At 33.3% G+C, this 18,776-nt stretch overlaps 1 protein-coding gene across 1 annotated transcript in view; it reads right to left on the reverse strand.

Moving 5' to 3' along the window:
* Nucleotides 1-210: 210 nt before the first annotated feature.
* Nucleotides 211-18,776, reverse strand: part of LOC136983566 (cyclin-dependent kinase-like 4) — a 38,942-nt gene continuing 20,376 nt past the window's right edge. The window contains exons 5-10 of the mRNA XM_067280360.1: nucleotides 14,118-14,208; nucleotides 7,823-8,020; nucleotides 7,504-7,586; nucleotides 3,581-3,640; nucleotides 537-659; nucleotides 211-454 (exon numbers count right to left, since the gene is read on the reverse strand). Coding sequence (XP_067136461.1) covers nucleotides 338-454; nucleotides 537-659; nucleotides 3,581-3,640; nucleotides 7,504-7,586; nucleotides 7,823-8,020; nucleotides 14,118-14,208 — 672 coding nt within the window. The 3' untranslated portion in view covers nucleotides 211-337. The remainder of the gene's footprint in view (nucleotides 455-536; nucleotides 660-3,580; nucleotides 3,641-7,503; nucleotides 7,587-7,822; nucleotides 8,021-14,117; nucleotides 14,209-18,776) is intronic.

An 18,776-nucleotide genomic window follows, 5' to 3' on the forward strand; every position in this document is an offset into this window, starting at 1 on the left:
TAAAGTATACACGAAGTTTTTAATTGAAGACAGTTAATATAAATAATTAATTGAGGAATGATATTATAATTAGTGTAAGAATTCATTTTTATTAGTGTGAAGATCGAATGAAATATTTAATTCGAACGTGTCTAACTTAAAAAAAGTCATGTCAAATATATGGCAATTTTTTTCTTTTTGAATAATTAAAGATTATATTTTTATTTGAAATAAAATGAAGAAACTCTCAGATACTTAAATATTTAAAAAATGTATTACATAACTAAATAAAATACATAGATTAACAACAAAAATTATTTTTAAACTAGACAGAAATAAATACTTCATTGTAAATATGTCAAATTGTCGGTAAGTGATCAAACTGACGACTTGAACGTGTTTGTATCTTTGAGTCTGGTGACATCGTGTTAAAGCTACCAGGCAAATGTGGTAAAATAGACTGGTATTGACCATGCTAAGTTAAAGAAAAAAATTTTTTAATAATAAATGTAATTTAACTACTCATAATTATTAATATATAAGAATAATAAAATTACTTTTAATCGTTCATGTCTAAGTCTGTTTTCGTCCAATTCTGGTATCTTAAAATTGTCAAAGTATGAATGTTTAAGAAGCTGTTCACAGTTATAACGCTTATCAGGATCTTTATCTAAACATTTCTAAGAAATTAGAATTATACATTGTTAAATACATTTATTTAATAATAAACTTTTTAAACTGAAAATGAATATATTCAAAATCATTTATTTTAAAATTTTGTTATTTAAAGATTAATGTATTAACAATTGCTTAATATATTAAAATTATTCAGCATTTTTAAATTCAGATTAAACTTACACACTTCTCAAAAGTTAAATCACAACACCAGGAACGAATGCACATAGCCACATGCAAACTGCAGGACTGGTAGAAATGACAGAGATATGCAAATGATTAAGTTTGCAAACACATCAGATCATATGGTATCTAATTTCAGGCTATAAAGACCGGCAGCTGGCTCAGGTTGTAAATGCTATCAGTGACTGATCTGTTGTCAGAGTATCAAAAATGTGCACCAGAGCTGTCTGCTGATCAAACATGATGCCTCCTCCCCAAACCATGATGCCTGGTGTGGGCTGATGTGATGCTCGGTGAAAAGGGCTGACATATAGTGTTCCCTGGGATAATGCCACACCTATCAATGGCCATCATTCCTCCACAGACAGAAGTGGGATTCATCCATAAACAATACCCAATGCCATTCAGTGGTCCAGTTGCAAAGACAAAGACACCATGCCAGACATCAGACCTGTCTTGAATGGTTAATGGCACCTTGTTGCTGGTTGCCTTGCATGCAGCCCAACTTCATGCAACCTGTTGTGAATGGTTTGCACCCTTTGACGATAACAGGTGACTTTGGATATCACTTGCTGTGGTGAACAGATCCTGATGGGCCATTTGGTAAATCTGCCAGTCTCTGTGGACCAATGCAATGCACTCCCTCTTCAGCACGTTCACAGATGTTCCTGTGTCCATCGTTTGCATTGTTTGTCTGGCAATTGTGGGGACTGGGGTTCAGCCATTGGTGCAGACTGACATGGTGTTCCAGCAAGATTATGTCCAACTGCACGTTGCATGGTGAACTCTCAACAGCCTAAATAGAATTCATATCCTTTCCTGGCCAGCAGCCTTTCCAGATCTCTCTCCCATCAAATATCTGTGGGATCTCATCTGACATGAGGTACTGTACATCAGGGCCCACTGCCACATACCATAGACAACATGCACACCACAGTAGCAAACTGTTAAGAAAACACAGGGGATTGTTGAACACGTGTGTAGAGGAAAGAGTATATGACATAAGATGAGAGGAAAGGGAGAGTTTATACTTCATAGAATGACTTCCAGGTAGTGGGAAAGGAGTCAACGTTGTGATAATTTATGGCTGAGTTATGGCGTATGGCCTTGTAAATTTCCACTGTTCCAGATGTTTAAGGGAATATTGCTTAGATTCAATATGTAAGAGGTGGAAATCTACGTGGATGCCTGTCAATATCTGGAACAGGTGGAAATTTACAAGGCCACCTGCCATAACTCAGCCATAAATTATCACTATGTTGATTCCTTCCTCACTGCCTGGAAGTCATTCTATGAAGTATAAACTCTCCCTTTTTTCTTCTCTTATGTCGTACACGCTACCCTTACACATGTGTTCAGCAATCCCGTGTTTTCTTAACAGTTTTCTGCCTGAGGATGCCCATTCAACATGGGTGAAAACATTTGCACTTTGTTTAAAATATTATTGCTGCATTTTAGGTTATTTGCAGTTTTTATTAATTTCTAGTTTTAACCAGTTGTAAAGTAGCAGTTGTTAACCTCATAATTAAGATGAAATTATGTATTATAAAGAATGCTTGGTTCAAAATGAATTTATATAATGCAATTGTATTTTGGTTCCAATCCTTTGAATTTCACTATTTTCTTTAAATTTTTTTTTTTTTTTAAATTTATTATCTTAAAATATCACTTTTTATTTGCCATCCATACTGCAACTTCCTGACTTGATATCACTGACACCAGAGACTACAATGATGACAATAATGTGGACACATGGATGAAGTGTTATGGTGTGGGGTATTTATTAAATTTAAACTCATGCTCTTGTTTCATACACATTATCAGAATCATGACCAGCTAGCAGTACATTGAAGAGATTTTGGAAGATGAAGTTCTAAATTACTTGCAGACATTCATGGTGTCATCTTTGAACAGTGCAATGCCTGATCACACATGATTAAGAAAGCTTTGCATCTGAATGCAAGACATCACTTTCTCCTTGGTCTGCAAGATCATTGGATTTATTATCCACTGAACATATCTAAAATATGATTATTTAGCAACTTGCTCATCATACTATGCCAGCATCTATCAAGAATGACCTTTGGGGTTTGAACAGAAGCAGCATGGCATGGTAGAAACAGCCATTTAGGTTCTCTTTCATTCAATACCACAACACATGCAACTGTTACTGCCACATAGGACAAGTGCATTCAGTACTGAATAGTTTTTTCCCTCTAAATCTAAAACTTTATATTTTTAATCATTTACATCTTTTATCATAGATAATCTACTTCATAAATTTCATTTTGTTATTTGGTGTCTTTCTTTATGTTGAATATCTATAAACAGTAGTATGTATTTAATAAAAAGTTTTTAGCCAGAACATAAGTATAAACTTTGAAAAATTTACAAATGAGGAAACCTTTTAACATTTTACATGTTGAGGTGGGGAAGTAGCCTTCAAATAAGGTCATCTCTGTTGTGAAATTGTTATTTCCTGATGGTATCTGAAGAGACAATGAAAGAGGACACTTTTACAGTTTGTCCAATGAAAATTTCATATGTAAATTTTTTCAAAGTTTAGATGTATATTAGATTAGTGAAACTTGTTAGAATACAAAGTCAAAGAAATCTAATTAATGTACTGTACATTTAGAGAAAAAGTCAATAAATGTAAATATAATTTTAATTCCTACAGTATGATACTTTTGTTTTATTTTAAAAAACTGATAAATAAAGCATTTTAATCTCTAAAATGTACCTGTAAAAAATCCATTCCATTGTTGTCAATATTTGAAGGTATTTTACTTTCAAGAGAATCCTAAATAAACAAAATTACAAATAAATATGATTACATTGTACATTAATAAAATTAATTTATTCTATACATTAACACAGTATTTTTTAATAAAATGAAAAGTTGTTATAAATTTCAGATAAAATTTAGTTGAAAAATGAACTTTTTAAAGTTAATTTTTATTTAGTATTTTTAGTAATTTATTCATATTAAAATAACTTCATAAAAATGTTTCACATAAATAAATATTTATATTTAAAAGAATTTTTGAAAATATACAAAATTAGCTTTCAAATTAAAAGACATTTACAGGCTCCAATTTTCAAGGTTTAAAAAATAAAAAAAATTTTTTCTTATAAAAGTATGCCTTCAATTTCTCTATACAAAAATATTTTTATTTTACAATATATAAATGATAAATAATATTAGATCATATCATATTATACTGACATTACAAGTAAGTATTGATAAATACCGTATTTACTTGGGTATAAGACGAGGTTTTTGTTCATTTTTCAGTGCGTCAAAAACCTAGACTGTCCTGTATGCATAAGCGAAGGATTCTTTGCGTTTTTGCAATAATTTTTGTGAACTGTGTATAGTTTATGCTGCCATTACAGGTCTACAGTCTATTTATCATAAGTTGGCACCTACTGTAAACAAACTAATATACACCTCCCTTTGTTTATTGGTTTGAACCTACATCCATCAATTAAAAACCATGTTGCATCTTATTTGTCCGCAGAAAACAGTTTCTCGTTACTTATAAAATCATTAATAAAATACTAGTCACTTAGCAATGATTATAAATTAGTTATTTCATATTTGTTAAGTTGCTATTTTTAATAAATGTTAGCACATTCTGAATGATTAAAAATAAGCTTTTTCTGGTCATGCACATTATAATGTTTTGGTTTTGTTTTCTATTCATCACATATTAAGGCAAACAACCATGTCTGCCTTAATACATGCATTTAATAATATTTTATTTGTGATTAAATGAAATATGATTAGAATTGTATTAATAAATCCAATTTTCTTTATTTTGATCTTTAAAGTCACACCTTGTCCTATATGCAAGATTGTCTTATATGCAAGTAAATATGGTATTAATATTCATCAACATTATCAACTCAAAAATTTCTGAAAATATCTCCATTGACCATAAAATGATCTTGAAAGTGCAATAAACTTTTCCTGGCAAAGACTTATTACAAACCATTTCATCCAGATATTTTTCTGCTGACTGAATATTCTTTGTCAACAAATGTAAACATTATGCTTGCGATTGCATTTTCATTTCAAATAAGTTTTCATTTTCAGTTACGCACTTATCAACGATATCTTAGTAATATATGTAGCCATATATCCCATGAAGTTTTTTGCATTTCAAGCAGAGTAGACACTTGCATTGCTGAGAACAGTGCTCAGTTTGAACATTTTGATGAAACAACAATTAAAATCAGTGCCAGAAGATTTTTGTTACTTCAGCCTCAATTATATATGATTATTGTGCCAACAATTTTATTATGTTTTGCCTAAACTGACATATTACGAAATATTTTTATTAATGTACTGTTATCTTCTTATGTTTACAGTAGAATTTTTCTCTGTTCATCACACTTTTAAGATAATTTTATGGTCAATGGAGGCATTTTCAGAAAAAAATGTGAGACAAAATGTTCTTATATTTTCAGGTTTAATTCAAATTAAAGCAACAACAAGTTATATGACTTTTCCAACAACAAGATTTAAAATTGCATGTGGCACCATCTGTTGATAATCAATTAAAAATCTTTTTATATAATTATTATAAAATGACCAAAAGCTTAATTTTCATGGTAGAAATGTATTGTAAATGCTAATCAGTAATAATCAGTAAAATCTTCATTAAGTCTGACCCTATTCAAGATATGACATATGACCCCCATCTATAACCCCACACCCTCAACCATTAACCACCAAAATTTAATAGCATCAATCCCACTAATACACAAACCTTTATGCAACATTTCAAAACTTCAGAAAATTTTGAAAAAATACACAGGAATTATTAAACTCCAAAGTAGGTGAACAAAATCATGCCCTCCATGTACACATCCATACATATAGAAAGAACCTTCAAATTTTTTTTTTCATTTCTCGACATTTCAATGTCCTGAGTCCAAAAATGTTAAATAAATCTTGGTGGGTTCATTTTTTGACCAATTGCCATACTTTCCCTTTGTTATATATAACAGCTGAAAAAAGTAAAAATACCACATTTCAATTTAAAAACTCAATTCTTTGTCTGGAAAGCCCATTTCCATAAGTTGAAAATATCACCATTTAATAAAGTATATCTGATTTAGGATTCAAAATCTGTATCAAAATTTTTAGGATTTTTTTTATGCAACTCACTTCTCTTCATTTTACAAGGGATATATAGGTGGTCTGTATATATATACACACACAATACATAATTAATCAAATTATTTATTCTGACATTGTCACAATGCCAGGCTGCAATTTAAAAGATATGCTCTCCACTTCATATTAGTAATATAGTGTTTTGCCCCCGTACATCATACTTTTCCATTCGCAATGGAGTCGTGCTGGTCATCTATTAACTGCTTTCAAGGAAAAAGTTTTGAATTGAAATAACATGACTTCTGGTTTGCATTGGAAGTTCATATACTATTACTCAGGGCCTCCTACCCCTAAGGTTTCCCTATATCTAGTCTCAGATTTCATCTAACTAACTCTGTTCTTGAGATTAAAGAAAGACAGATGGATGGACAGACAACTGATGTTGGAAATTTATAGGTTTACAGTTTTTTCAAATTGCAGCCCAATTAATAAACTGATAATTTTTAATGTATTGATGTTTTATATTTTATTTACTTAAATAAAAGAATATAAAATATAAAAAGAAAACCATTTCTGCTGAATAATTAAATAATGTAATTGTAATAGAATGTAAAATTTGTAAATAGTACAGTACAATGAAAATTGACTGTACATAAAATATATAGTAAAGTTTAAAATAAACAGTAAAATACAGGGTGAGCCAAAAGTCCTTTTCATTTCAAAAGTACTGAAGATATATTAATTTTGTTAATTTTCCTAAATGATTTAATACAGATTCTGCATAAAGCATAAAATTTATTTTAAATTTAAGACTTCATTCATTCATTTTTTTTCCAAATTTTCTCAAAAATTTTTGATAATATTTAAGAGTTAATCAAATTCATTTTATGAAATTTAACTTTTATTTTTTAAAAATCTAACAATGAAATACAGTAATACCTCGGTTTTCATTGACTTCGGTTATCATCGATTTCGGTTTTCGTCAATTTTTTTTTGCGAAAAATTTGTCTCATTTGTCGATTGCCTCGGATTTCATCAGCGTGCCCAGTGACCTCACTGCTAATTTTGCAAACAAAGGGCGACCCATGTGTTTTCCGACTCAGTGTGGCATTATTTCTCATTCTGTGAGCATTACCCCATGACGGCCCACCATTGGCCAACGTTTCCATAAAGACTAGAAGCTCATGTCCAACTAACTTCTACAAGACAAGACATTACCCTGCGTATCTAGCCAAACAATTCTATTGCTTTCCTTTAGATTAGTTTTTTTATATTAATTTCTTATTGCTTTTAGTATTTAACGCTATATTAATTCTCTATAAAATGTGTTTTTGTTATGTATTTTGGACTGTCTATAACAATTAATTGGATTTACATTGATTCATATGGAAATAATTGCCTCGGTTTTCATTGGTTTCGGATTTTGTTGATTGTTTTCGTACAAATTATCGATAAAAACCAAGGTATCACTGTAATTAGTATTATTATATTTAAATTTATTTTCATTCTTATATATTTCATAAAAATTATTTCCTTACTATATTTTCTGGTTCTGGAATTATCACTCCAATAAAATAATCATTTGCTTTAAAAATCTGCATATGTCTTGGCATCAGATCACCTTAAAAATATATATTCTATAATCAATTTTAACTATAAAAATTTTATTGTAGTATTTATGAAACTGTGCCGGTACTTATTCTGCAACTTGAACACTAACTATATAGTGTATTTACTCGGAAATTTGCCATGTGTCCGAGTAAATACACTATATAGTTAGTGTTCAAGTTGCAGTATAAAAATTTTATGAATTATAATTAAACAATCAAACAAAACAAAATTGGTGTGTAAAATTACCCAAAGTTTTACGAATCAGATATAATTGATCAACATCAGATTTTCCAGGCCATAATGCTTCTCCTCTCATTAATTCTGCTGTCACACAACCAATAGCCCAAATATCAACAGAAGGACCATACTGAGTATCACCAACCAATAATTCAGGTGATCGATACCATCTAGTAGCAACATAATCTGTATAATTTTCTGCTGGACCTGAAAGATAAAGAGAACTTTTAAAACTTTTTATCATCATTTAATATAGTGGTACCTCATACTTCAATCAACTAACTTTAAACATACCAGAGTTTAAATGCTAAATTCAAGAGAAATTCAATTTGGAGGTTCAAATGATTCTTCTAGATTTGAATTGTACTCGTGATGAAAAACTGCACTTTCTGAATAAATGTCATCTGTTGTGTGCCCAAGTCATCTTTTGCTCTCACTGTAAAAGCATCTCTTACATTACATTCTGTCTAGCACAGCAGATAAAGATGCTTTTGCCACGATGGAGGAAGATGTAACAAGGGGGAAAGGAGGAAGGAGCCCATTTAGGAGCTTGGCAAGCACCTTTTCAAGATGATAAGTAGGATGGGTCCTTTTGTTAACCAGTGGCCTCAGTGGCCAGCTTCCTTTACGTGTTTTGACCTTAAAGAAGAGCCTGGGGCATGCTACATTGGACGGAGGTTCCAAGCACCTGGGAAGAAGAGCAGATACACTCGGAAGTGATATTAAGTATATAAGTACAATTTTTACAAAATGGATATTGTTATTCTCTACATTACATTCATGTGTTTTTGGTGCTTTTTTGCTTTATTTTTGGTGTGTTTGTTATATAACTCCTATCTATTAGCCATGGTATCCAAGAAAAGTGTGCAAGCAACAAAGCCCAAGAGGAAGGTTATAGTTGTGGTGTTACAACACCATGTTGATTAGTATTATCATTTTTTTTTGTTTGTAATGGTTGTGTTCCACGGTAGGGGAAGCCACTGTGGAGGAGTATTTAAGGTGTCCCCCCTTTGTTCTTAGCACTTTTGGGTTGTGCAATTCGTCAGGAGAGAAGAAGTGGACAAGCAAGTCAGAACTACAAAAGGGAAGTGTGTAGAACTTTATATATTTTTTTATCCATTTGCATCGGCATTTTGGAGACGACTCTTCCGTACGAACTACATCAGGACTGTTATATTAGTTGGATTGTACCGGGTGAAGTAATTAGTTTTGTGCCAAAACCGGAAGATCGGTAAAATTTTGTAATAGTAAATTCACATGCTCATTATTGTAGTCTGGCCATTTTGATGTACAAATTACATCAGGAAAACTTTGTAATATTGCCTTCACACGCTTAATATTGTAGTCTGGCTGTTTTTCGTTATAAAATTAAATCGGATTCCCCTTAGTCTAGGACTACCGGGAATTACATAGTATTGCCAATGAAGTAAAAAAGGAAGCTTGTCATGAAGCTTGAAAGAAGTATGTGTGTGGTGGATCTGGCAGCCATGTTTAAGATGTTGAAGTCAACAGTGTGCACCATTCTTAAGAACAAGAAGGTAATAAAAGCAGTTATGTGGCTAAAGGTGTAACAATATTGACCTCCAGGAAAACATGGATCTGGAGATCAGTGTTGTTACACCTTTATCTGCCATTTGCCTACACTAAGAGAAGATGGAACAAAACTCCTCCTAGTGTAGATAAATGAGAAGCAACTAGCTGGTGGTGATACCATCTCTGAGATGATTATTTGTGGAAAAACTAAGCTGCATAATGATCTTAAGAAACCAACCATGTGGATCATCACCACTCCTCACTAAGGTACATAAAATATGTAAATACAGTATAATAAAATTACATTTATTTATTGTTTTAATTTATTAGTTAGGATAAAAAATAACAATTAAATTCCCTAAATTATGTTTATTTGTTATTTAAGTTTATCAAAACGGATAGTGTCTGGAGACAATTCACTTTCCATTATTTTGTAAAGTGGTCCCATAGAACTGTCTGCAGAACTACAAAAAAAACAAAAAAAAAAAAAAAAACAAAGGACAAGTCAGCTAACAAATAAGTTGATTATATGCTTCACAATATTCACAATACAAAAATTACTATCACACAGTTCACAATTCATTGACAATTTGAGACATATATAACAATAACCATATAGATTAACATGCAATTCTCACTCCGTTTCTTTCCTCCTCTCCCTACAAGGGGCTCCTCTGCACATGACAAACAAGAGGCACGTAAACAAAAAAAAAAAAAAAATCACCTACTCACAATACTGTGGCCGTCAGCCATATTATAATTTGTATATAGTTTATAATTTCTTTATTTCATTTCTATTTTCTTATTTTCTGTCTATTTTCTTTAAAAACTTTCTATATCAACTGTTACTGCTGGAGGGGGAGGATGACCCTTTCTAAGAACCAAGGGTTAAACAAAGAAGAGGGTATTAGGACTTCCATGAATTTGGGGAGAGAGACAAAAGAAAGGAAGGCTCGAGGTGAGAAGAGAAGAGAGTGGTGAACACTTTTTGGCTGGACCTCAAAAAAAATGGAGGTGCAAGGCAGTGATCCAGACTCAAAAGAGAAAAAGGAGACTGCAGGACCGTCGAGGCCAGAGAAATATAGGCTCAAGGGACTAGAGAACACTGACAGAATCGGAGAACGTCTAGGATGAACAGCCAAATAAGGAAAAAGGATAAAAGACCAGTATTGTGAAAGGGCACTTCTCAAGGATATCGGTCAATCAACGTGAACCCGGCTACTTTCTATCTATTTCTATATACTTTCTATCTTTCCTAAGTCTATCCATTTCCCTATTATATTAGTTTTAAGGTAGTTATAAGTTTAGTTTTTAAGTCGGTTATAAAGGTTTTATGTTATGCGCGTGTATTATTGCTTGTACGCAAATAAGTGGCAACCCCTTCCCCAGTGAAGATATTAACCTCTTAACAGTGAGGGATGATTATAATCGTCAAAGGCGATCGTGTGGCAGTGGTGAGGGACGACTATACTCGCTAAATTCTTTTGGGGGTATTGCCAAAAACTACCGCGAAAAAGAAATTCACATAAAAAATGAATTATGTAACAATAAAAAAAGACTTTTCTTTACTAGACAGAACTGTTTACAAAATCTTTTTCCGAAATGGTAATGAGAAAAAACGCTTGAAAATATACTTTAAAAATTTCCCACATTTCTCCACAACTAAGTGGGAGCCCCACACCTGACTGTTCCACTGTTGAAGGGTTAAGGTAAAACTCTGTCAAGTTGGGATCAATTATAAATAAAAAAGAAAATAACCGTGTTCCGAGAGCAATAAAGGAATATTCAATTGTATAAATAAGTCTTTGTGTTCCTATTTGTAACGTTTATTTGCGGACTTACAAATCTCTCAATACAAACAACCACAATACAATCTTTCAATTAGTAGAAACAATGAAATAGAAAACTAATATGTTTGGCAATGCTTTCTCCACTTCTCTTATTTCTGAGTATGTTCTTGCCCGATGTATGAACGCTCCTAGTTCGATGGGAATAGATTGCTATGTGCTGGCCCCTTCTCTCAATCCAGTCCTTTTTCATCGTTTTCCTTCTCAATCTTTTCAGTATATTTCGCAATCAGTACCCACAAAACAAAACAAGAGTGCTACCCCACATGGGTCCCAGCCTTTTATAACTCATCAAGCAGATATCCTCTCTTTCCATGTGACACCCACTGGCCAATCTGGATGCCACCCATTGTAAACCAAACATGAAAGGCGATATCATGGACAAAAACAAAGGGATGGATGGAAAACCCAAAATGGCACAATTCATAAGTCATGAAGCACTACAATTTCTTATGAGAAAAACTGATTCAGACTTCGAACAATTCAGAATTCAAATGGTCTCCTGAACAGATTAAATTTGAAGTATGAGACACTAATGTATTTGAAAAAATTATCATTAGAATTGAGGATTTTGAAAGTATTTATTTAATAATATCAGATTGTTATTATGATTATATTTACCTAATAGCAACAACCATCCTATTGCCAATAAATACTTTCAAAGCTATCACTTCTAATTACAAGTTTTGTCTTTATTGTTTAACATGCTGCAACATACAGTATTCTTGGTCTTATTTAATTAAAAATCTTAATCTAGAGAATTATCTAGATCCTAACCACTGATCTTACCACTAACAGTTGCTCATCTCACAATATATCTGTCTTCATTTTATAGTCTTTTCCTATCACATACATCATTACTATATCATTTGATTCCAGATAATGAAACTTCATTTTTATACTGATTTTTAATTAAATTTCTCCTTACTCTAAAAGTGATTAAAATCAATTACAGTCAACTTTCTGTATCTGCAGGTCTTGCATCAGCAGATTCAACCAACTGTGAATTGAAAATATTAGCAAAAAATCTTCTAAAAAGATTCAAGAAGAAAATACTTGTATTTAAAATAACAGTCTTCTAATCAGAAATACTGGAGTGAGAAATGAACTGTCACAAACAAAACCTTTTTACCAGTATTAAAGTAAACAAAACTTCCAAACGTTTTCAGCCTTCACTTGTATTTGCTTGTATTTTAAATATTCTGTGTTTTATTTTATGTATTTCTCTTTCAGGTCATTAAACAAAAGCAATTTGTAAGTGTTGAAAAAAATAAAATGTTATATTGTTACTGTATTGAAAATATTTCCAAATAAATTGCTGCCTCATCATAAAGATTTCTTACACTTGTCATGGTATAACATTCCTGTCTTAGATTATTTTAATTTTTACAAAAAGATATTTGCAACAAGTTTCTTATTACTTATGTGCATAAGCAATAAGAAATAATTTATTGTAATATTCAGTTAATAGAACCAATTACCTCAAATACCTTTTTCAAAAATTTAGATGATAATGAAAAATATGTTTTTTGTTGATTAATAAATTTATTTAAGAATATAATAATTCATTTTCAGTTAATCAATTGTGTGCTAATTTATAACTGTCAAAAATTAAGAACAAGCAAATGTGCACGCATGCATGTGTATTCTTACTTATTGATGCCATTAAATACAATAAAAGATACTAACATTAAAAAGATACCAAACTAAATTTTCTTAAATTTGTAATTTTATTTCTGATTTACATACATACTAAGTGATAGAAATAATAAATGAGTTTTATATTAACTTCAAAACATATGTAGCTGAGAGCAAATAACTGAGTCCGAAGAATCACTCGGTTTTGATAAATTAAAAGTTTAATATTTACAATTAATAGCGATAGTTTCTGAAGAAACAATTGTACACAACTTACAAACTAGGGAAATACAAAAATACTTGGAACCAACCTTGACAATACTACCGATTGAATCCCATGGGCCAACAAACAAAGGACTTAATCTAATTTATGTCTAGCTTAACTACATCTTAACTAATTTTACAAAATAAAGGGCTCTGGATCAAAATGGAGTTGAGATAAGTGTGGCAACAGCTTTGGTCACAAATCCAAAAGTCGCCACCAGGAGGACCCCTGAACTTAACAAACTGGCAACGCGACCCTTTGACCTCACTTTGGATTCGGACCTAGCTCTAGATGCTCGTGTTCTTACCTCTATGTTTGACTTGTACAATCACGCCATATCTCATGTACTGCACATAATAAATTTAAGTTTTTGTATGTAGCCTTGTTTTTTCTATTGTAATTAATTAAGTACAAAATAGCACTACATAAGAATTAGAAGATTTTGATTTAGACAGAAAAAGAAATGGGTCAAAAGGAGATGACTGGCAAAAATAAACCTAGAGTCCATTATTCTAGAAGGGTCTTCTTTCCATTACTCACTGACATATAGGTCCTCTCCTTCCCAGCTCCTCTCTCCAAAAAGTGATGATTTTCTCTGCTTTCCTCTCTCTATCCTCTCATGTCAGTCCCCTTTGACCAATCCAGTGTCACCCCCTTTTTCCTAGAGACCCATTGGACCATTGGATCAACCAATCATGGTGAGGTCAAGAGAACAAAAGCCAAAAGTGAAGTTTATGAAAGAAAAATGGTGAAAGAAAGAGAAACAAAAAGAAAAACAAGGCTCAACCAAGCCACACGTATCTTAATATTTTGATGACGATTAAGTACTTTGTATTAAATAACAAATTGACAAAAGTTGGAATACTTTTTTATTCAATTAATTAATATAAATGACATTTTATTAAAAGTAATAATAATAAAAGTAAAACTTGATAGATGATGATAATTTCACTTATTACTATTATTAACTTTTAAACAACAAAAATTATTTTTCATAAAATTTAATTACCATAATACTTACTTAAAGTTCTTGCAAATCCAAAATCACACAGTTTCACAATGCCTTCTTTAGTAAGCAAAATGTTTTCTGGTTTAACATCTCGATGTATACACTAAAATACAATTTTATCATCTTTAATATTATTTCATATTTAATTATTTTATAAATTTTACATTACATTAAAAAACATAAGTATAATTTAATAAAATAAAATTTATCTAAATTTCTTTTCACTGTAAACTTTCAGATAAGTTTGAGTATTTCAAAACTACACTTCTAACATTCAAAGGTTTCACTTGACAATGACTATTTGCTTAATTTTCTGTTACATATGCATTTTGGAATAATGTATACTTTCATTCCTTCTCAGTACTGTTTAGATTAAAAAGTAATAGTTAAGAACAATTTTTTAAAATTTATATACTTCCAGATGGTATATTTTAAAAAAACTCATTAAAAACAACTCCTTTATCTGTAATGTTAAATAAAATTTAACATTTATTATTTCATACTATAAATTCTTTTACAGATATTTCCAATACTTATAATCATATTTTACTATCTTATTACAATGATGCTTCATCTGGAAGTATACAAATTTTTAAAAATTGTTTGGAACTATTATTTTTTAATCTAAACAGCACTGAAGAGGGAATGAAAGAATACATTATTCCAAAATGAATATGTAACAGTAAATTAAGCTAATAAAGTCATCATTAAGGGAAACTTTTGGATGTTAGAAATGCTGTTTTGAAATTCTCAAACTCACCTGAAAGTTTACAGAAAAAAAAAAATTAGAATTTCAGCACCTCTTCTCCACACTGTAGTGTAAAAATGAATCTAAATCTTAATTTTAAAAACATTTATCGAATAATCAAAATTACTGAATTTAAGCAGAAAAAATTATTAATTTCATATGAATGCTAAAATTACATAACAATGTAAAACATTACAAAACATAATTTTATTCATACCCACTTCAACCATTACCGATATATTTCATATATAGTGGTGCCTTGTACTTTGAATTGAATTCATTCCAGGAGCCATTTAAAGTCTGAAGCAATTCCATCAAGATATATTGCAATAGAAAGTGAATTAATTCATTCCCAGGCCATAATAATATTCATTTCAATAAACTTAAAACAGCAAATATACATAATTTAAGGTAAAAATAATGCAATTAAAATGCCATAATAATAAATTAAAACACAAAAACAATAATGCAATAACAACTACAACTAGTGGAGTGCTTAATACAGAGGCACAGCCAGGATATTTTGGCACGTAATTTGGAGTCAAGGTATCCTAAGAAGCTGGAGTGGGTGCTGACTATGCAAAAACCGCGCCGGGAGGCCTCACAAGCTGTGCCGTTGATCTGCTGGAATGACATTTTGCCCCCTGACTTTCTAATTAGTGTAGTAAAACATGGTCCAAAGTTTGCACCGAGACCTCCTCACCTACGCCTGGAGACCATTATGCCTGACATCGAGAGGCTCATTGGCGGCTTGAGCGACACCCGCAAGGAGCAATACAGATGGAAGGCTGCATTCAAGATAGGCGCCAAGACCTGGTGTAATGATATGTGGGGCCTCATACGCAAGACCAAAAAATGGCTCGTAAATGAACGCATCATAGTCCTCTACGCAGATAAAAGCAGATCACTCGTGCTGTTAAAGGAAGTGACGTACAGATCCCTCATGCAACAGTATATTGTGGCCACAAACTGTGAGTCCACCAATGATGGCTACGTGGATAAACTTCATTCTCGTGTAGCAAGATTCACGCACACCTCCTTAGCCATGAAATGGAGGCTCAACAACGTGGTTGTAACCTCTCTGGACATGCCCAGGCTGTTTGCGTTTGCCAAAATGCACAAACCGACCCTGTCGCTTAGACCTATCCTTGATAAATCCAGATCTCCTATGTATCTGCTTGAGAAGGCCGTCCACAAGGTCATCGCTAGCCGTTTGAAAGGCTATAGTTTCTCGATCACCGATTCCACTACTTTCATGCAACTGTTACGGCAAGCCGAGGTGGGGCAGGATCCACACATCACGGTTTTATATTTTGTCTCCCTTTTCCCGTCGATTCAGCTACAACCTTGCTTCTACGCACTGAGGGACCTTCTCTTCAATGAAACGGATGGGCACAGGCATCGCAATCAGATTTTGGAGCTGGCACATCTCATGTGCTACACCTCGATTTTCTGGTTTAACACCTCATATTTGCAGGGTCGGGAAGTACCCATGGGCAGCCCCCTCTCAGGGGACCTATGCAAACTAGTTGTGCGGCAGTTAGAGGAAAAAGTGTTACCCAAATTCGTGCATAACATAAGCAGGTATGTTGATGACATCTTCATTCTATGGAAGACCAAACCAATTATGGATGATTTTCTGTCATGCATGAATGACAAGGCGTACGGCCTTTCACTTAACCTTGATCAGTTTAGCGACTCGCACGCCCATTTCCTCGATGTTAACATATGCCTCTGTGCTGGCAATATTGTAACGAGTGTATATCTCAAGCCGGACTACGTACAGTTATATATATCTGTGAGCTCATACGACCCCTTTGCTTACAAAATCGCGGCCTTCAAAGATTTAACCAGGAGGGCTTACACGCACCACACTTTCGAGTGTGACACTATAGCAGAGCTTAAGCGCTTGGAACATATCGTGGTGGCGCATGGCTACAGCAAAGGTTTGGTATGCAGCTTAGCCCGTGCCTATGCCAACTGTCCCACCCCGCGCCGCGTTCCCGACGCTCCGCCGGCGACTGATGGCACCCAGCATCACGTTACAGAGGGCTGGTGCCTCGTCATCCGTTACTGCCAGCAGCTGGACTCACTATACAGGGAGATAGCCAGACACCATCACATCAGTATCACTTACAGGAGATCCGGCACGATTTACGACCTGCTGCGTAATGCTAAGAATGCGATTGATCTGGACAGGGCCCCTGGGGTTTATTCCGTCCCCATCAGAGACGACAGGTTTGGCAGGGACTTGGTTTATGTTGGTGCAACCATTCGTTCTTTGCGGAAACGGTTACGGGAGCATCAGGCGGACCTCAAAAACACAGACACACCACGGCCCTTACAACGTTTGTTTCTGACCCGGAAATTTGGGCAGACTTCCCGGGCACGAAGTTAATTTGGCGGGCCACATACGGCATCTAGAGGCTTGGGAAATTTATAAAGCCAGCGTCAATGACACCTGCATCAACTACAAGGACGGGGACTCAGTCGCGCATCTGTGGAGGTTCCTGTTCAAAGAATTCGAACGGTGCCGGGAGGCGGAGTGAAACACAAAACATAGATTATTTATTTTATGGGCAACACCGTTCTGGCGGTCGTGGGAGGATAACCTTTTACTTTTAGTTCTCAGCCTGATGCAGGACTCAGTGGAGGCCGAAAACGTTCATTGATTCTTTATACAAGACTGTGAAAGGAGACTTTTACTGTGTTTTTAGACTGTCTCTCTGCACAAAAACAATAAATAAAATACATAAATACTGTATAATAAAATGAAAATTGCATTTACTGATCTCACACTGTTGACTTTGGCATATTAAACACAATTGCCAGATCTGCACGTGTACTACTTTCATGCTTCAGTAGTAAGTTCTTTTTTTCACCTCAATCATCAATATTATAACCATTGTCTTAGACTTTGTTGCTTCCACACACTTCTCAGATGCCAAGGTTAATAAGTAAAGATTACATTGAGTTGAACAGAAAGTTTTAGCATATTTTTAACAGTTGTTGTTATTTAGTGTAGATGTGTGATTTAATTATAAGTTTAAAACATTACTGCTAATGTGAGATTGTATTTTTTGTTTTATTATTTTAAACTTTTTACTTCACATTTTGTTTGAGTAAAACCAAGTTGAAATGTCTCAAGATAAAAAGCATATCAGGCATATGTTTGTACATCTTTTCCATACATATTACAAATCTTTTTTACTGTTTGTATGGCATTATTTCCATACAAACAGTAAAAAAAAATTCATAATGTGTAAGGGGACAATGCTACTAAACTTTGAACATGTTAAATGTGGTTTAAAAAGTTCTGTTCAAGATATTTTGAACTAAAGGATACAAAACATGAGGTGCCCAAAAGCTGTCAGCAAAAATAATTGCAGGAAGAAATTGTTAAAAATTGACAATAATACACAATATATATAACCAAACACACCAAAAATTAAGCAAAAAAACACTGAAAACATGAGCTTAACACAAGAGCAAGAGATGACTTGGGTACACAACAGATTAAGTTTATGCTTAGAGCACATTTTTTTCCACTGTGCATGGTTTAAACTTAAAGATTCATTTGAACTACAAAGCAAAATTGTTAAATTTAGCATTCAAACTCTGAAGTGTTCAAATTTACAGTTGTTCAAAGTACAACGTACAACTACATTTATATATACAACATCTGCCTCACGCATGGGTTCTTTCCCTGCCCCTGGAAAGTTGCTAGGCTTGTGCCAATTCCGAAGGACCCCACCAGGCCCTCAGCGAGGCCTGAGGACTTCCATAGTATCTCCCTACTGTCAATCATGGGAAGGTGCTCGAGACTCTGATCAACCAGAGGCTGAAATTCTTTCTGGAGGAAAATCACATGCTTCATCCGAGGCAGTATGGCTTTAGGCAATGCAGGGGTGAGATGAATGCAA

Source organism: Centruroides vittatus, unplaced genomic scaffold (genome assembly GCF_030686945.1).
Source record: "Centruroides vittatus isolate TY-2023 unplaced genomic scaffold, ASM3068694v2 contig_883, whole genome shotgun sequence".
In the NCBI taxonomy this organism is placed as follows: domain Eukaryota; kingdom Metazoa; phylum Arthropoda; class Arachnida; order Scorpiones; family Buthidae; genus Centruroides; species Centruroides vittatus.